At 39.8% G+C, this 21,063-nt stretch overlaps 1 protein-coding gene across 5 annotated transcripts in view; it reads right to left on the minus strand.

Annotated features, from left to right (window-relative positions):
- Positions 1–21,063, minus strand: part of NOL4 (nucleolar protein 4) — a 195,030-nt gene that overhangs the window by 132,640 nt on the left and 41,327 nt on the right. For 4 of the 5 annotated variants that reach the window (XM_075023231.1, XM_075023230.1, XM_075023228.1 and 1 more), the window contains exons 3-5: positions 16,546–16,657; positions 15,922–16,034; positions 11,766–11,898 (exon numbers count right to left, since the gene is read on the minus strand). In XM_075023231.1, the coding sequence (XP_074879332.1) occupies positions 11,766–11,898; positions 15,922–16,034; positions 16,546–16,657 (358 nt within the window). Of the gene's footprint in view, positions 1–11,765; positions 11,899–15,921; positions 16,035–16,545; positions 16,658–18,992; positions 19,030–21,063 lie in introns of all 5 variants that reach the window. The other variant, XM_075023229.1, reaches the window with a different exon arrangement.

A 21,063-nucleotide genomic window follows, 5' to 3' on the forward strand; every position in this document is an offset into this window, starting at 1 on the left:
AAAAAGACCCAGATATTGGTACTGCTAACAGCTGCTCTCTCCATCATACATGTGTACTTGATGGTCAGTTAGGTTTGGGGTGTTACTAGCCAGTCTATTCAGGTGTTAGCCAGCTCACCTGTTACACAAGGTCCTTGCATAACTTCACCTATGAAGCAATGGGCTTTTTTTCTATTACAGTATGGTAGTTTGATGGGCCACGTGCCTGATTTGGGACTCCCCAGTTGTCCTCCCCACTGAAGCCACATCGCAGCATCCTCTTCTACAAAAACAGCAGATGCCCTAGAAGGCATCAAAGCCATTCTGGAAAAAAAAGCCATCCATATAACAGAACTGCCCCATAGACTACCAACTGGACTACTCAAAACCAGGTAGTATGCTGGAAGGGGGTCCAAGAAACAGAAAAAAGACTAAAAAGCTACCACTACCCATCCAAGTCAATTATCCATACAGTAGAAGCTCTTCTGAAAGGAACCTGTTCTTCTGAATGGCCATGGTGGTGTTGGATCTGCCTGCAAAAGGCTAGAAGGCTAGGAGTATACACAATTTCTTAGGTGGTGAAGAATTGTTTCTGAGAAAAAATAATTATTTTACCATGTCTACCCTCTCCTTTACAAAGCTGATTTAAGTAAGCTTCTATTGAAATCAGCACTTTACAATGCCAACAGACAGAATTAAGTTCAAGAATCTCCACAGAACCCCCTTTCTTAAATCACTGTGGAGAACTTGTCCAGGTTGTCATCTTACTCTTCAAAATCCACCCATACCACATGCTTTTTAATGCTGTCACCACCATTTCCCCACCTCCTTGAGTAAGCAAGCATTTTAGGCCCTTTTTTTTCCAGGGACTGAATGGAAGCATGCTGCTGAGTAGCTGATTCAGAGAACAGAAAAATATTTGTCCTTTCTAACAGGCTTTACAACAACCATACTTTTAATTAAAATAGGGCATATTTGCAGGAGATAACAATGTGTGCAACTGCAAGTCTGTGACTACAGATGTACAGGAATAACCTGGCATTATAGTCTTATCCAGGAATCAAAGATGCACAGTTCCTAGAGAGCATACATAACTAGTACAGATCGCAAAAATGTAGCAGAAAGAAGAAAGGACGATACAGGAACACAGACAGAGCTTGGCTAACTCACTGAATTAAAGCTTATCATCTCTGCATAAACTGCACTGATGGTTTAAGTGAAGAACCACCAGCGATTTCAGCACCCACATTAACTACTTCAGGATCAGTTCAACTGCCCAGAACCTATTACGAAAACATGAAGGATGAAACCTTGTCTCCACTGGAGTTTATAGAAATTCTTATAATTGATTTTAGTAAGATTTTAATTGCACCCATATATTTTGGACACGATCATGATAAATATGATTTCCAAAAGCCAAGTCACTAAATCTCACAGTTCTTTGAAACTTTTCGTAAAAATACAGTCCTTCGATGGTTAACTAAGAGGGATATTTTTTAAAAGTTACGGATTGCTTTTGGACAGATAGAAATGATAGCTTTCTTTGGTAATGAAGATGTATACAGACCTGTAAACTATTCAAAGATTATCTATTGATTCTTCATACACATACAAGGAGTCCTCTTAAAAGAGATTTGACAGCACTGGTTGCTTCCATTTACTTTCTGCCTCTTTAGACCACCTGGCTGCTCTCAATATTTCTACCGCCTCCTCTTGCAGAAGGCCTATTTCTCCCATTGCAGGTAATTTGTATTAAAAGTTCTCAAGTCTTGTAGTTCTGTCTCTTCATCCTCTCTTTGACAGGCTGCAGCATCAGCTGCCTTCAGAATAACCATCCAAGAGATGCTTAAACAGTGTGACATAACAAACCCGCCGCATGCCTTTACCAATTAAGTCATTACAACTTTAGTGTGCTTCATATTTTGGTTCCTCTTAGAACAGTAACTTTGTGTAACTGAAATGTCATCTCTGTATTTTGTTTTCTTTGCAGAGAAAAAAAACAAACCTATTTCCTGTCTGTATCTCCCAATTTCTTTTCCCATCAAAGCAGTAATAGCAATTATCGCTCCTGAGAATTTAGACTAGTCTGTTGATATCATGGTTTTATCACAGTGTTTCTCAAAGTACAAAACCAAATTTTCTAATCAATTATTGCCCTAAAGTACCTATTACTATTGCCTTATTTAAAAGCTGGTAGTGAACCACATGCTTTATTCTGGTTTATGATCTCATTTAAATCTCCAAGCCAATGTCTATGCTTATGTGAAATCCAAGTTTCAGAGTAGGGAAAGCTAGACACAGAGGTTTGAACTCCACCTTCCAGTCAGAAGTAATTATTCCTTTTACACAAGTTTAACAGTTTGTTTATAGCAGGGATCTGGGATGGTTATTAACAAGGATCACTCTACCTTCTTAGGGAAGAAGTCTACCCAGTAAAGCACACAGACATCAGGACTGCTAGAAGTTCGGTAGAAGCAGTCGCTAGCTCTCTTGGAGATGCATTAAGCTGACTCCTTGATTCATTTCACAAGAAAGCAGGCTTGTAAAAACTCTGAAATGAAACTGAAGCACTGAGGAAGAACTTAAGACATAAAGGTGCAACTATCTCCATAACCAGGAACTTCTGCAGTAGGGACTGATTTCAGGGCACTATTTCTGCTGGAAAACCACATTCCAGCTGCAAGACTAGCACACTAATGAGTTGTTATCTGATGGAAATGGAGAAAAGCTTGGGGCTGACCTAAGGCATCAATTTCTCTTCATTTCTGTGCACCTAAGTCTGAAAATTGTGTATTATATAAATTTAGATTCTTCCTTTATGTTAGCTTTTATCTGAACTTATGCTAATGGTAATGCCAACCCTTACAATTGAGGCTCTGGATTGGTTTCTCAGCATCACAAACAGTACAGCCCACAAAGGCAACTAAATAGGGTGTGCTCCTCCACCTCTTTTCCCAGTGTGGGTTTGAGTAGCTACTAAAATCTGTTTGTCTCTCTGGAAGGGTGCTCCTTCAGCAACCAGCACTGGTCAGTGCCCACCTGGCAGGCAGCAGTGGAGAGACTGCTTCAGCCTCACGTCTCCCAGCAAGCTGTTAACCAGTCACCAAGTGCTAAATAAACTTGCAAAAGAGCCTAGTTGTATTTTAGTTTGTGTTGATGCTAAATGTAATTGTTGTATTTTTCTGCCTCCAGACAACATGCAAACCATCCCTTCCATCTTTCTCATAATAACCAGGCTATCAGTATTCACGAATACTTGGAGGACACTACTGGAGTTTCATCCTACCCTGAACCTTTCAGAATGATTATATAATTTCTTCCATCCTGTTATTAGGAAGTGCCAGAGATAGCACATTCCTCTGCCTCAGAATAACAAATATGGTTACTATTTGGCAACATTAAATCAACTATTTGAAAACACCGCTTCACAGATCTCAGAACCACTTCCTATGTGTTAAAATATTACAAAACTCTATAGTGCTGAAAAAGTACTACTTTCCTTTTGTAATCAAAGTATTTGCATTTGGTTAAAAAATTACTCCTAATTTTAAACATTCAGTATTACAAATATTTTATCAAACAAGAAACACTTTAAAGAAATTTCCATTTAAAAAACCCCAAAACTTTCACAAGACAGCCCAGTGTCTCCAGGGAATTTCCTGTTCAGAAAAAAAAAATTAATAGCTTCCCTAATTAAAATATAACAGAGTGAAGAACTAATGGCTAAATTTAATTTTCTTTAAAACACATTATTTTACATGCCTTTTACTGAAATAAAAATGCTCTATTATGTTCTTCAATATCAAACATAATAGCAAAAAAAAGTGGAGTCAATATCTAGCATACATTTTAACAGTAGTTAGGAGAAAAACCTCTACCTATACTGTAAGGAAGTAGATCAAATTAAATTAAGCAACCTGTGTGCATAGATCCTGCTAAAGTCAACTGGTACATACAAAAGGATAAACTGGGTAAAGTGCCTGTACTGGAAAGCAAATCTAAATCCCTATACCAGAATACCCCTCCTTAATTTTGAAGTTACAGAGAAATGGGAGGAAAAAGCCTGAAAGATACTAAGATAAGGGAAAAGAGCAGAGAAAAGTCAACCAAAACCAAACCCATGCTTTCAGAAATCCCACTAAGCTTAGTTACAAGGGCTTGCACACTGAAATCAAAGGCAAATTGGCTCCCTTCAGTACCTGCGCAGGGAAAAGATAGCTTGGTTGGTTAGTATTATTACCAAAGTGAAATGCCCACTGACAGAGGACCTGTACAACACTGGTGAAACCCACAGACCTGTTCTGAAGGTGCAAAAGAATGCAAGTCTGCAGCTAGCCTTTTACACAGGGGTAGGCTTCACTTACCACTAGATTACTGATATAAAAAAGAAGGGCTGTGAACAGTGAATGGTCTGCAAGCCTTTTAGAATTCCTTGTAAAAAGATAATTCTGATTTCTCAGCTATTATTGGCTGCAAGTATTCCCTGATGTAATTATGGAGTAATAGCTGAGAATTTGATTGTAACCAACAGTTAGTAGTTTGTTGCTAACAAGGCAAACATGACAAACAATTTTGAGGCAATTATTGTCATTACAAGCCACACTCAATTGTTCAAGGCAAGTGTAATAGAAAGTGACAGTTGTGCAGCTGGGAGGGTGGCGCAGGAAATGGGATTGTTCTCTGGTTGCAACAGACCAGTCAGACTCTAGCAGAGAGTCTGCTCAATGCATAATTCATGTTTAATAATATTTTAGTCTCCAAAGCAAATTACAGTATAAGATAAAAAACAAAGACATATCAAAGAAAAAGAACACAAGTTATTAAAAGATGAGAGAAGACACACAGAAGTAAAATGGAGCAGAGGGGAGACATTCAGCACAGCCAACTTACAAGAAGTTTGCAACCAGCAAATGAAAATAAAGTAACTCTACATATTAAAAGAGTCAGTTGTAAAAGTATTCCATTTGCTACACTTCAGTGAGAGGGATGCTCATGTCCACAGCCTGGTTTGAGACCCTTGTCTGATTAGGCAGGTCCACTGAGTTACTGAAGTTCTGAAAGTTCCTTCCATTAATCTGGAGTAAGGAAGGACTGCTCTCCATGGAGAAACACTGATGCTTAATTTTTACTAAATTTGAGTTGTATAGAGAGTCAAAGGAAGATTTTCATCCATCGTACAATAGAAATATCTCATATATCAGCTCAGTATTCTGATGACAATGCACATACCAGCTGCCTCATCAGCAGCCAGTACATTAAAATACTTGATTTGCTGAAAATCCCACCCAGCTCTCCTTAGTGATGTTAAGGACTGAAAGTTTCTAACGTAGCTGCACCAATATTTCAAGCTCTTGGCCAGGCTCAGTACGATGCATTATCACTGACATCATTAACACTGCTCAAGTGGCATTAGAGTGTCACTCGTAGTGCCTTTTGCATTAATAAGGTATCATCTCTAAAGAAGCCATTAAAATCCCACTGAAACAAGATTTCCACAACTCTCTGGCTTTCTGTCCTTGTTTCACCATTTTCTTCCTCTTTCTTAAATGTATTGGTTTATGCAAATAATATTACATCAAAGCAAATCTGATGGGCCAAATCACCCCAGGTGTAGCTCCACTGAAGCAAAATAATACTAGTACTATATGCCAGGTTCTCAGATCCGCTTTAACTCTGCTTAGGTGAAGATGATACTAATTTTCTCAGATAAAGCAATATATTATAACTAACACCCTGTCTAAAGAAACCTTTGTGATTTTGACATGTGCAAGATAACACTTCAGTGCAGCCCATAGACTTACTCAGAAACATGCATGTGTGACTTTGCTGTCTTTTGCTTTATTCAGTAATGAAGCTGGTGCTTGCAAAAGGTGGCAGATCGACAGCTGCAGAGACAGGAGACCTTTGCTTATCCTCAGAACAGATTGCTGGGCAGCCAAAGCAGAGACCTTCCTCACTCTCTCTTGCCAGCTTGTCTCTGCTCTTGTCTTTGCGATGTGGTTGTTGCCCTCATTCAGCCTGTGCTGTCTCTGCTCTTTCTTCCAAAATAGGGGAAAGGTAAAACCCATTAATACAGGTGGGCTTTTCCCTTCAGGGAAATCACAGCAAGATCACAAAAGACTATGCATAAGGTGCTGTATTGCTAGCGTTGCCTGGATGTTACTGTACTCCTCTCTTCTTTTCCACTGCCATGAGACAGACAGGTATCTTAGATCTCTTTCAGAAGACTGGTACTTATTGTTTCATCCTTAGTCATAAGAAGTGAGATTATTGCCCAAAATGTTTCAAGTTTCACTGGCTCAACAAAGACTAGAAGGTCTGAATATATCACAAAATTCAGTCAGCTCTCCTGGCCCCAGCTCAAATGTAATTTTAAATGGTCTGCCATGTCACCAATGGCTTGGACTCAGTTCAGAGTGAACAAAACAGCAGCAACCATGGGTACAGCAAGCTCTGCTCCCTTGCACAAACACAGTTTTGACAACTTAATCAGCTGATGTTACTTGTTTCCGGTGAAGCTGTTAAGTAAAGATTATAGCTTCGATGCAGAAAACGGGTATTTAGATGACTGACTCCAATACCTGTATCTACCACAAATACCAAATGAGTGACAGGAATAGTCAATGTGAACAACCACATCTCCTACATCTATCTTGGGGAAAGCCTGGCAACTTGAACATGCCAGGAAAGAGAACTGGCACCATCCAAATGACCACAAACTACTTGAAGGCATAGTCCTCCATTGAATTACAGTACTATTGTTCAATTTTCTATAAACTGGAAAAAATACAACCAGGAAAAGCTTATCAGTAATCTCCACATCTAAGATGATAGCACAACCCCCATCAAAGGTTGAATGGTGACATATTTTGTCATACCTAGCTGCTATAAGCACAGTTTCCATACAGTGCCTCTGAGGGGGAGTTCTATTTAAATACGTATAAACATGTAACTATCATTTTCTAAAAACTAGATTGAAAAGAACATAGTCCCTCCACCCAAATCCAGACAAAACACTGATATGTTTTGGTGTACCTCAGTACAGTGAGAAATACTGAAAATAAATGAATTCTGCATCTTGCACTGAGTTACAGTCAAATAGTCTCATCCCTGATTTTTATTTGATATCTCACATAGTGAAAAACAAAATTCAACATAAAATTTATACCTAACTCTTGTTACTTCTAGAGTTGTGCATGTTCTTAATTTCCTCTAATCAGAGCATCCCCCTACACCTCTCTCATTTCTTGGTGTCCTGGTTTCAGCTGGGATAGAGCTAATATTCTTTCTAGTAGCTGGTATAGGGTTATGTTTTGGGTTACAAGAAGAATGTTGATAACACACTGATGCTTTCAGTAGTGGCTAAGTAGCCTTTCAATTAAGTCAAGGATTTTTCAGCTTCTCATGCCCAGCCAGCAAGAAGGCTGGAGGGGCACAAGAATTTGGGAGGGGACACAGCCAGGACAGCTGACCCAAATTGGCCAAAGGGGTATTCCATACCATGTGACGTCATGCCCAGTATATAAACTGGGGGGGAGTTGGCCTGGGAGGGATCGCTGCTCGGGAACTAACTGGGCATTGGTCGGCGAGCAATTGCATTGTGCATCACTTGTATATTCCAATCTTTTTATTACTATTATTGTCATTTTATTATTGTTATTACTATCATTATTAGTTTCTTCCTTTCTGTCCTATTAAATTCTTCTTATCTCAACCCACAGGTTTTACCATTTTTTCCTGATTCTCTGCCCCATCCCACTGGGTAGGGGGGAAGTGAGCGAGCAGCTGCGCAGTGCTTAGTTGCTGGCTGGGGTTAAACCACGACACTTAGTAACTAATGAGCCACCACAGTAAGGGAGCAAACACACTCCACAGGGCTCCAGCTAACAGGCAAGGGCAACAAGAGTCCCATTTTCCCTCAGGGTAGCAGCTCTTGTTGCCCCTGTGACAGACCTATCTAGAGGTCAGTTTTCACTACAAAAATAATTTTTGTACAGGTTGAAGCACTAATTAAAAAAAAGACAAGCTCCTTTTATTTCCAACTCAGTGTGCAAACCTTGCCTGCTGTCTGTGGTCTGAGACCAAGGCAAAAGAGTTTGATCCAGCAACATCAGAGTCCCTAGAGCGTTATTAGGAGAAAGAAGAATTATAGACAGCTCTCAAGTGGGAGCTTTGCCCACGGGTGAGTGGTATGCAGGGCTCGCTCCAAAGAACCAGCTCAGGACAAGGGAGCTGTAGCATGTATAGGGAAGGAAGAAAATAGGGGCAAGCAAGGGGAGAGGGTGCAAAAGAGGAAGGAACATACCAGCAATTTGCAGCCCTATTATCCAGCTGGCTGCTAGGGAAAGCAGCTCTGAGGCACTGGTAACCAGATAGCCCTACCCCATTCCCAGCTGGGGAATGAACCAATTGCAAATTAGAGCTGCTTTCCTTTTCTAACTCCCCAGGGAAGAGCAGCAGCTCTTTTCCAACTCCTCCCCCATCGTTGCAGCAGCCCTGCAGGTGCTCAGGATGCTATTTTCAGCCATTCACCAGCAGGTGTGACTCAAGGCCCTGTTATTTAAAAGCGTACGAAGGCTAATTTATAGTGGGAACTGTCCTTCATAGTACTCTGGCAACTTCAGTACTATGGATACGGTTCCCCAACTCTTCCCACTTTTCATTTCTTCCTCAATTCCTGTTCCCTCTCAACCTAACATGCTTTATACAAGGAGTCTTATGAAGCCTCAGTATATTTGCAGAGACCAGCACTTTTGTACAGTACCAGCACCCATTTACTGCGAGGAAATACCTTCCCTCTCTGTGCCTTTCTTCTCAACATTTTTCCTACTTACCATGACATTTCTGGGTGAAGAAGTCTATTGCTTTCAGCTGATACTGTAGATTGCTCTCATATTTGCCTTTATGCTCTTTAGGTTCAAACAACCTAACCATAAGAAGCAGAACACAGCGTACTAGACTGGAAGATATTGAGAAACCTCAGTCAAATTTTCTAGTATGAGCTCTGCAATGGAGTCTCAAAGCCAAATACCTATCTAAATATGATGCAGGTATAGCCTCAATGGAAGAGGGTATGAAAGCATCTTACTCCTTTTATGTAGATAGTGTCAGCATTTCACTATGCTCTGATAAACTGAACTGGAAGAGGAGCCTCCATCTTTCCCCCAGTAGCATGGCCCAGCTCACTATTACATTCCTCTGGGGTACACGGACTCTGTTGATATGCTAGTACCAAATCATTTGAAATCCATGGAAAAAAAATAATAGATGTCCCAAAATATTCTCATGCCACCTCACATGGAAAGCCAGCTAAGCAAAGTGATAGAACACATCACCTTTATGTACACTGGAGCTGTCACTAATCCACCCCAGGCAGCAGTTTTCCTAATGATTCCCATTAGCAAATCATTCTCCCAATAAGGGCATGCTTGGGGCAGCAGGAGACCTGTGCTGTCCCATTCCACCACAGACACCATTCCCAACCATGTGTGCACAGGCAACCTTACACAGCAGTAAGTTTTCACCTGCCAGAATGCAGCAAAGACATTTCAGATGAGCTAAATGTCAAGTGTCTTTATCTGTAGACTGAATGTGGTGGCTGACATAAACTGTCATGGACATATAGAATGTTTGAGGGAAAGGGGCAGGAATCACTTTAGACACACGAATTCATGCTTTGGTGATGGTTTTGGTATGCATGTGCTGTAATTAAGTATTAAATTTGTAAAATTTTACAGTGAAGGCTATGACAGCAAAAGGGATTGTACTGCTAAGTTCATTAAAGTTCCCTTTTGTCTTCCCTCCTTCCTGTTCCTGCTTCCAATACTCTATCCCTGTGTTCATTATTTTCTTCCAATCTTCTTTTTCCTGCCCTCTCCTATCATTCTTCTTTCCCTCCCCTTCTGTAATGTCTTTCCATTGCTCCTTCAGCCTCTTCTCCCATATCTGAAAAAGCAGTGTTGCTATAACTAGCTACACTCAGGTTTGCTACCTGACAACAGCTAGCACAGGAAAACCATGAAGCAGGAAGAGCTGCTATTTCAAATCTCTGTATCAGCAGATGCTTTAGCAGAAGATGCAGCAAAAAATAGGATTGCCTTAGGAAGGTGAGCAAGTACCATCTGGGAGGAAGAGAAGGAAAGCTGAGAGATTTAAAGCAATTCTGTAAGATCACACTACCTGCAATTCAAAGACCACAGTGCATTTATTTCCCATACATTTTAAATAGCAAGTGACAGATTTGCAGCGTTGTATCATTAGTACTTATCTTCTAATATGATTAGATGTGGCACATCAATCTGGTTTTGGCAAGTATTAAGACGTACAACAGGCATTTCTTCATAGGTTACTATACTGAGCTATACTTTTTATTTTGAACATACACATGCACACAATTACTATTAAGAAACTTTCTATATATGTGAAACAGATTGAGTATATAGGTAAGCCAAAACCTCTAAAGCACAGTTTTGCACTGAAAGCCAGATGATACATTAAAAATGGCACCTTCCAAAGTATCCCTGAAAACTCAAACTTAGCAGTATTATTGTAATATATTAGCCCTGAAAAGTCAAACTTCAATAGGAAAGGGAACAGACTTTCCCTACATCTTGTGCATCAGAACTGCTCCTTTAGTGAACATACATAGAAATTAAGTCAAAAGTTGCACAAATTTTGTGATAGCTTGAGGACACTCAGGCAAAAGGCAGCTGTGGTTAGAATCTAGCCTACCAAATTATCATAGATATTCTCCTCCTTTATATGTCTGGAGAGAAACACAGCAGAAGGTCCTACCCATCACCAGATCCTATCAGCCACTATGCAGCACGCCCTTCCTCACCTAAATAGCTTACCAGCTAGCAATTGACCATGATGCATAAAGTGGAAAGAATCCAGCTTAACTGTCAAATCCCATATATTTAGTGTTCAAGAGAAATATAACAAGCGCTTCTGAATTGGCACACATGATCAGGAAATTACAGCGTAACAAGTAGAGAATACCAATGTGTTGTTTCTAATAGCAATAGAATGGACCTGCACTTTGGGTGTCGCGCATTCACATGCCACACATGAGCCACTGTCACAGCCTGTAGTGGGCAGGCTCTTTGTGAGCTCCATAGGCAAGGAGAAAGTTCATTCCAAATCAGGCCCATCTAACTTGTTCTATAACAGGGGCTGAAATCAAAGAGTACATACACATCTATGCACCTTCTATGCAAAGTAAAACTTCCACCTCTTTCACCAACAAATTAGCTTTGTGTTGTAACTAACCTAGAAATAATTAACATTCAAATTTACAATGCTGCTTGTTCTGTTTTCTCTTCTTTTACCTCTATTTCCCTATCAGAGTTTGTCTTTTTCATCCTTTCTTCTGAATATGACATCCCAATTCCTAGCTCTCAAATAACCATGCTTCTGTCACACCCCTCTTCCTGATTTCAACCAGTAAAAACAACTTTCTCAGCCTTCTGGGTTGCCTCAGAAAGGTTTGAGTTTCATTTCCTTTTATGCCTGTGTATGGTCACACTATGTATACAAAAATAGTAAAATAAGAATACCTAACGTATAGTGGTCTAAGCACTCAACTGTTGCCTAAGCAACAAATAAATTAACCTGCAGAAAAACCCAACTTCATCCTCTTCATGCTGAGACATAGGTAACATACATTTCAAATTACCTAATGAAACACATTATGAAGAAAAGGACACAGCAGGTACTAAATGAAGGCACAGAATGGGAAAAAGACAAGGCAATACCACATTTTCTGTATGAAACGAGAGCCTTACCATCCTGCTGGCCCTGGAGGTTCTGAGGACTTTGCATTCTCTCTTCCAGATTTGAGCTGAGGTCAGAGTTCACAGCTGACATCCTAGTGGAGTCACTCATATCAAACTCATCACTTTCTATAGAGCTCTCATCCTGCAAACGGAAAGTTTCAGAGACATGTCAGAAAACATCGTATGCTGTTCACATTATATGTGCAGTTCACTCGTTCCCATTTGTTTCACTCACACCTGGAGCAGGGTGTAATCATGCTAAATCTTTGTCTATATAAGCAAACAAGCAGAGCATATAAAGAAGAGCAAGGAAAACACAGTGTTTATGTGATATGATAATCTGACAAATGCAATTTGTTCAACTATGAGGATACTCCATTACCGCACACTTGTAACTGTTTCCCTAGTATTTTGCAAAAGAGGGCTAGTAAGTAGAGACACCATACCAAGTCCTTGTTATTCAAATTTGGTTGAGGAGAGCTCTCCACATTCCCTACCTGAATCCTCTACCTTTCCCAAGCAAGGTCATTAACCCCATGATGACCACTCACAGTAAGATATTTCCAAATGGCCGCTTGACCTAATAAGAATCCACCATCAAATTCCCTTGACATGATGTCACCCTTACACTGCTACTGTGTTTAAAGAAGCATCTATGAAAATGATAAAGCTTATAAAAGTTCTGAGCATGTTCAAATGACAGTCAGTGGCAAACCAAAGTAATATAATCACATGAGAATCACTTCAAATTTATTCTACCTTATACATCTTTAATATGATTTTTCCATCAAGTCTAATTACAAAGCATCTACTAGGGATGATAGCAGAGGGCAAAAAGTAAAAGTCCCAACCAAATATTTTGTCCCCATTTATAAAAGCAAAACAGTTTTGGACCTAGTCCAGCAAACATTCACATACATGTTTAACTTCACTTGTTTCAGTCCCACTGAAATTCATGCGTCCACTCATGGATTAAAAATTAAGCAATCACAAGTCTTGCTCTGTAAGCTGCTGAAGCAACATACAAACCTAAGGTGTTATATTTTCAGTGACAATTTTTATGAGATAATTACTCCTGTTATGAAGAAAAGCATCTTAAAGAACACAGAGAAAAATATGGCAAATAATTTTGTATTCCCTGAAGATCAGTTTAAAATACTTTTCTAATTAATATAATTTTTTATTTTTTTAGGGGAAAAAAAAAACCAACAACTGACGGGATTCTATTTTTCTGGGTTGCTCACCGGAATTGACCCAGAAAAACAGCAATCTTTAGAATATGATTTGCTGTGTACTTGTTGTGAACTGGTTTCTACAGATACTAATGTAGCTGCTTTCTTCTTTCTGAGTGCTTGGCCTTTAAATCAATTCCTCTCTTGGGTTTCAGCAATGTTTCCAGCTTGCAGGGGCATTTCTCTCATTTTCGGAAGGCAAGTTCCCTGCAGTCACGACTCTTGTTGAACTGGGATGAAGTACTGCCAAATGCCATTCAGGAGCGAGAGTGGGACAACACGCACGGCAATGCCGTTTTGCACTGTCACACCAGGACAATGACAAATAACAAAACAAACATACTTTGTTCTCAAAGTTTTGTAAAGCACTAAACGGAAGAGTGAGATCTTCTCTAGCGGGCACCTGTCTGCCTTGCTCAGATAAGGTGGGAGCACCCCAGGTACAGCAGCAGCAAATACCTGAACCCTGCCCTCACACAAGAACCGTGGTGCCCACTAGCCTCCTGCCCCAGAGAGAGGGGGCCAAGGCACATGCTGAGCTGGTTCTGGGGTTTAGGAAAAATGCACACTGCTTGTTCAAAGAGTAAGATCAGAACACAAACTCCCACAGACCTTCTGGAAGGCTGGGCCTCTGTTAAGACACAGTGGTATTTCTCATTGAATCCTGTAGGAACCAGCAAGCAGCAGCTTACGTTTTCCAATTCTGGGGTTAGGCAACCTGTATGGGCTCCCAGAAGAGGAGCTCTGGCTATCCAGCGCTAGCATAGGTATAAAACAATACACGTGGGCAGGCCTGTGTTTGCCTACAGCACTCTACAGAATATCTCCTCCTCGCTCCCCAACCTGTGTAAACATTCATCTGAATCTGCGTGGACACACAGGCATGGGGAAAGGAGCTGGGAGCCACTGGGATCTTTGCACCAGTTGTAGCACAGCTGTAAATTCCTACACAGCGATGAGTTCTCCTGTTAGATGAAGCCTGTTTCCCTTTCATCGATGGCCTCAGCTTAAAAATGATGAATTGAGGATGAGAGAATTAGGAGGCTTTCAGTCACTGTGCTAGCTAGTCATGGGATCCAAGTTTACTCCTGTCTCAATTCCACCCCCTCCACAAGAATACAGATATGATTGATGAAACCTTGGAAACAGAGTCTTCCTACAAACCCAAGCATGTTTTTCAAGTACATTAAATAGCTGGAACGTATGCACCAAAAATCTTCCTGCTTTGTACTACACCATTTTCATTGCCATTTTGTTCTCAGTGCAACAAATGTACAGCCTGAAGGAAAAAGAAATTCTTAACAGAACTCTGCCTTGAGAAAAGATGTAAAGATTATCTTGAGGACTTTCCTTGTGTCCACTCTGCCCTGGCAAAGACATTGTTGCTAAAAAATATCAAAAATTACTTTTATCTTCATAAATCCAGTGCTACAAACATTTCATACACAGTAACATTAGAGCTGCAAAACTGAGCTGGGCTGGGAGACAGCAAGCAATGGCACTTCTTGCTGCCACCATTTCATCTCCCCTGGTTCACCTAGATGAAAAAACTGGTTTAACACAAATTTCAGCCATCAGACCAGAAAGACTACACCTAAACATTCAGGCTGTAGAGGCACTGCAGCAGGTGGCCCTGATCCAGCATGAGCCCTTGACCCTGTTGTGGGTGGAGTAATTGTCAAAGGGAAGAAGTGGAAAAAACAAAGAGTCCTTTAACTCCTAAGGCTGCTGCAAGGATAAAGCTCTTCTCTCCTGCTGCTTGAAACCCTGCTGCCAGATCCCTAAAAAGGGGCAGCATGCAGAAGGGAGACTCAATAGGAGGGAAAGATGACCAGGCTGTATTTGTGCATGAAGAACTCTGAGTCAGGGATCTCTCCCCACACCCTCCACAATTAAAAAAAAAAAAAGGCAAAAGCAAAACAAGGATCCTGATATTTCTAAAAGATTGATGAAATCCCTATTCTATGGTGTTTTGAATAATTCATAAATCTCCATCAATAGCCCATATCTACTTATTATGAAACCAAATCTGGCTGACTCCACAGAAGTCAGGAGTCAGTCAGGGTCTTTGACATAATCCAGCTGCTAAGGTTGTTTTTGAAGGTTTTCTTTATTAAAAAATAAGTTGCAGTCAGGCAGAAGGACACAGCGTGTAGGACTGCTTTTTGGCTGGCACATAGCTGGGCTTCTAACTATTTGGCAGCTGAAATGGTAAATGAACACATTTCTAGCAAAATGAGTTTATTACAAATAATTTGGTAGGTGCTATCCAATTGATGAAGCACTTAGGATCTGGAAAAACTCTGAATAAATCACAGAAAGAAAATAATTTTTTAGAAGTAAATACCATTCAATTCCAATTCTCTCTGAAGAAGCTTGATTCTCCGCCTACTTCTCTTCCTTTTGTTTCCTGTCTTTTTATTCAAAGTTTCAAAAGCAACCCCTACTCTTATTTATCAAGCTTTTTGCCTTAAAGATTTCAGCTGATGTTGCCAAGATTTCCATCTATCTCACTGTAATGTGTTGCATCCTGGCTGCTAAAGTTGAGAACACCATGGCATTCATTTCAGCTGTTGATGGTATGTTTTCTAGAAGTAGACAATGAAAGTCACTGCTGAACACAGCACTAAGTCTTGGGTGATCATGCTACCCCCGTTATCCTTTCTGCTGGTCCAGACAGTAAAAGGGCACCTTCAGGTAATTTGAAGCAGTACAGCATATTACCCCCAACCATGGAAGGGTGGTAAGTCATTACATTTTCTCTCAACCTGATTGCTTGCAAACAGCCTTGGTTTGGTTTCAGACTGGCTATTTTAGCAACAAAATTATAAAGATGGGATCAACAATCATCTTCAGTTCAGTTTCCTGGCTACGGCAAAGACAAGTACCAAAGAACACAGGAGAACAGAAAACCAAAAGATTCCAGGTTTTACCTCATCTTGCTGTGAATTTAGTAGCTGCAGCTTCATGTGTTTCATATAAGCCATAGTAATTGGCATGTTGTAATCAATCATACTGGTCACCAAAGTTGGAGGTTTTCCATTATCTGCAATAAAAATATTTATTATACATTATATGTTAATTGCGGAGGCTACATCAGCCTACTCTGCAGTCAAAGTCAGACAGTTATGTCATTTAGTTCTAACTTTGGCATCGTCAATCGCTTGTAGGCTGTACAGATGGAAGTCTCCCGAAGAAAAATGAAAATCAAGTTCAAACCCTGAAAAGTGATGAGTTCTTCTTCCCTAAATGACTACAGCACATGCACCCTATCTATTCCTTATGTTTAAGCCCCCATATAAACATTTCCATAGCAAAATAAATTATTTCCTCCAGATAAAATCATCTTTCTGTTGAGGGTGCATATGGTATTACACTCCATCCTTAAGTGAAAGCAGAAGATTCACTACCTTCCAGCTTAAGTAAATGAGATGATCTGAATTACCGAACTGTTCCAGTCTACCAAATTTTTATGAACCCTCACTTAAGCTAGGAAAATATAAATGGGTATTAGGAGTAAAATTACTTTACATCCCACTATTTGACACTAAAACTACCTTTATGATCCGCTCCATCTGGGTTTAAATGCATTCTTTTCTGGCACTCTGAGCAGCTCATTAGAAATCGTGTCACCGCTTCTCTCGGTAGGAAGGCATAGGTCTCTGAAATCTGAAATGAATAACAAAATATAGGTGTTATTATATAAGCTGATTGAACATGATTTAACAGAACTGATCATTATATTTCCAAATAAGGCATATTATCTTATAATGCCAGGAAGCACAATGAAAGCATGTTCTGCATACTATGTAGGATTTCAAGAAACATCTATCCAATCTGCCTACTTATCATCTAATGCCTAATAACAGTTGATACTGAACAAAATTTCATTTATATCAAAAGGGGGTTTGTGTTCTGTTTACAGGTTTTTTTCAAATTCCTCTCAGCAAAAAGATTCATACATAACAGACATCCCACTGAGGGTTGTTTTTAAAAAAAGTTGAAAAGCAACCTTTGTCTTATAACCAACACCAAAACCAGAAAGTGCTTGGCTTATGTGCTCTATTTATTTTTATTGTAACAACAGGTAGACAGATATAGGACTCAGTGTATTAGCAGCAATGACAGTCTCCTTACTATTTTAAATTTGTATTTGAATGTTTTGCAAAAATATTCTTGGAAAGCTCGTGATTTAATACTATGGAGTAAATATGTTATTTTTACTAATAGTTATAGAATTTCAGAATTGCTGGATTTTAAAGACTCTGGTTTACCTTGAAATAACAGATTTTGGTTGTTTCCTCATTTCAACGTTACCATTCTTTCCAACCACATACTCACAAGCAGGCATCAGAGGGATTTTTTTTTCTTTTTTGAAAGGGTAGAGGAGGAAACAGGTATTGCTGGTTTTGAAGATTGCATTCCCCCCACCCCCAAGGATGCATACATCTTTATAGACATTTTGCCTTGGTGAAAAGGACCTGGAGGTTGGCGCCAAGCTGAAAATGAGCCAACAGCATACTCTCTGATCACAGATAAAACCCATCTCATACTGGCTACGTTATGTGTATGGCCAGCAGATAAAGCAAAGTTATTATCCCTCTCTACTCAGTGCTGGTAAGACAGCAGCTGCAATAATGTGCCCGGGTTGCCCCTCCACGGTTCAAGAAGGCTGCTGAGGAGCAGGAGCAGGCTCTGTGGCAGGCCACCCTGGCAGCTGGAACCTAAAGGAAACCTTCAAGGAAGGGTTGAGGGAGCTGGATTTGTTTTATGTAGCTTATGAGGCAGAGAGAGATCTAATTGCAGCCCACCACTGCCCGAAGGGGAGTTAAAAAACTGGGGAGAGAAATTCTTCAGATGGTATAACCAAGGACAACAACCACCAACTGCGGTTTGGGACATTCAAACCAAACATCAGCAGAAACTTCTTCACCAAGAGGCCAGTGCACAGGAGCAGCTTTACCAGATGAGTGGAAGAATCTCCAAACTTGGATGTTTTCATGACATTACAAGGCAAAGCCATGGCTTTTCTGTGATTCATTATATATGTTGATGTATATACACTGAACAGTGCAAGTATTGTAAGGAATCTCTAGCCTTTCTTCTCCCAACCAAGGTGGTTGTCTTGCAATGGAGACAACCCCTAAAGAAAGACAAAGTCCCTGCAAGAGAGATTAAAAGAGTCAACTGATATCTGCTTGTATTCCCTTATAGTAAAACCTACAGCAGGACTGGATTTCCTATCAAGCCCTGCATTGATGCAAGTCTCTGTAGGAAGTGCAGAAGGATGGAGGTGGGGTGTATCAAAGTGTGGATACAGAAAGGACAAGGTAACTTTCTTTAACTGGATGTAAAATGGGATTCTATACTGTGTAAATCACTCATGCTCCTCACAAGGGTGCTAAAAGGAGGAGCAATGGCAAGTTTTAACTCTCTTACACTCTTGCCCTTGGCTCGTCACCTACTTAATCTGTGTTGAAACTTATGTTTCCTAAAACTCCATGGACCAAATTTACCATGACAGTATTTTGGAAAATAGGTGGAGTTTAAATTAGTGTTTGTTGATATGACATGAGTCATGGAAATACATGAAAATGATGCATTGTAAAATAAGAACGCAAATTATACCATCCTGTTTATGATATTGTTTAGGCCATTTATTGTTGTTGTTTTCTTATATAACAGAAATCTTATTTTGAGGGGGAGAAGGGGATTAGTATAAAAGCAAAATTTGTTCTGTGATGACAACTGGCAAAGATTTTCTCTGGGCCTGAAAAAATTTATCTGAAAATGAAGGCACTAAATGAAGCCATTTTTGAATGGGAGATGCTACCAAAAAAATTTTTTCAGATTATTTTTCCTGGTTTTTATACCACAGAACAGATGTTTATTTACCTTTCTAAATATGAAAACATTGGTTATACTCATGCCTTATGGAATCTTAAAAAATAACTTAAAACCAGCTAGAATTTAGCATTAAGAAAATTGGTAAGTGCACATACACAGCAACCTCTCTCTCGTAACATTTAACACATTTAGCACTGTATTGAAATTAATGGAGCTTACCCATGGATTCATTAGTTGTCTGCATTTGATAGGAATGCTCCATTTATTCTAATCAAGCATCTCTGTCAAAATTCCGGTTCTGCTCAAACAAGATGAAAATCCTCCATGGAAAGCAAGTGAGCTAAGGCCTAGATTTGATAGGTATGCTCCACTGACTATAAGGGAACCGGGTTTTATAACTAAATTTGTCCACATAGCAGATGCTTGTGTCTCCAGCCTCCCACTGCAACACAGTTTTAAGGATGCCCTTCCCTAAATAACACCAGTTTTCACCAACTTCCTCCCCTGTTTATTTTGTAATTTGAATCAACCACTTACATTCCAAGACTTCAGCCTGTATAAATTGCCGTAACACAGTAGGTATGATATTAAGAGATACATAGAGGACATAACCTGCAGCTTTCCTTATTCTTGCTGCTTGAATATACACAAAAAGCTCTTTCCAAGTTTCAATGCCAGAAAGCTTAGAAAACCTCCCCCAAAACCTCACGTCCCCAACAGTGCAGACTTCTGTTTGCCTTTCTCATTAAGGAAGGGCACATCTACTTCATAAGATGCAGATAGCTGCTTTCTCACTCTGGCCATGCTCCGAACCAGCTGGCTTAGCATCAGCTGTAGCCGGGAAGCTCTCTAACCAAATTAGCACAAGGCTGAACACAAAATCCTGTATTTCACCCTTCAGTAGAGTTTACCAGTTTGTGCACAAGGTTGGGTTGATGTAGTTCATGGAGCTGGCTTGCATGTGAGTATTTCAGAGCACAACCTGAAGGCCTATGACACTTTTTAAATAATTATACAGAAATACCTTAGACAGTGGTCTGACTTCATCAGGAAAATTTGTTTCTGTCCTCTATTCTATCTGAAAGAAAGCAATAATGACTCAATCCTCATTGATGCTGTATATTCTCACTGCCTTCAGTAGCCCTGCTTCTAGCTCTCTTCTCAAGGGCATTAGCTAACAAAAATATAGCCAGACCATCTCATTCAGTGATGTGCTGCAATAAAAGAATATTGTTTTATTGCAATTCTACACAAAAAAACCCAAATGCACACAATTCTACATTTTAAGAAAAAATAAAGCCAGAAAAGTGAATTGAAGTGGGTGATATTGCATTGTTTACATCCACATACTAACAATGCACACCGGCATGTTTTTCGCACGACTTACAAGAAACTGCTCACACACATGCCTGTACCAATCAAAGAACAATCAGTGCTGATTTACCATATTGATAAAATTACTTGCATTGCTTGAAAAAAAAGTAAGTATACTTTTTTCAAATATGAAGCTTTAGAAGTATTCTTATGGGTTTCCTTATTCTTACTAGTGGTTTTATTGCACATTAGCATATCTTCTGTTGCTTGTAGAAATGTGTTATCTTGCATCTGGACGTATTCTGTATCACGGACAAATTAGAAAATAAGCAAATCCTAGCAGGTTGGTGTTTAGGTATTGTGTACTAGGTATAGCTCTTACAGCTGAATGTTTTTTACATTGTAAAGGGAAAAAAATTATATGAAGAAGAAACTAGACGTCTGGAGCATTAAGCAAAGAGTGCAAAACTCATACAGGGTTTGTTTTAGCCCCCAAAGTTACAGGATAAGAAGCAAACATTTCCTAACAATACAGTCCATGTGCACCTACACATATCTCATTTTAACTCTGAACTGAGAGGAAAATAAAAGGAGTTGACTCAGCAACTTCAGTGTCAAAACTTTTGTGATCTTATTTCGTTGTTCACAAAAAGTCTATAATAGATTTTGACATATATCAACCCATCCAAAACATCACCCAGCAACAAAGGCCTTCTAGACCTATAATTGACCTACATGCTACTTATTTACTGGATCCCACGAAGAGCACAACTACTACAAGGCAAGTAATCCAGTACCTGAGCATGTCATCTGATTTAGACTGGAGCTAAGTGATGCATGCCCTAATTGTCTATGAGAAGCGTATTGCATTCCTACTCCATCACTGCAGGCAGAGAAAACAGGCAGTGTCTTTT

The sequence above is a fragment of the Buteo buteo genome, chromosome 3, assembly GCF_964188355.1.
Source record: "Buteo buteo chromosome 3, bButBut1.hap1.1, whole genome shotgun sequence".
Taxonomy (NCBI): Eukaryota; Metazoa; Chordata; class Aves; order Accipitriformes; family Accipitridae; genus Buteo; species Buteo buteo.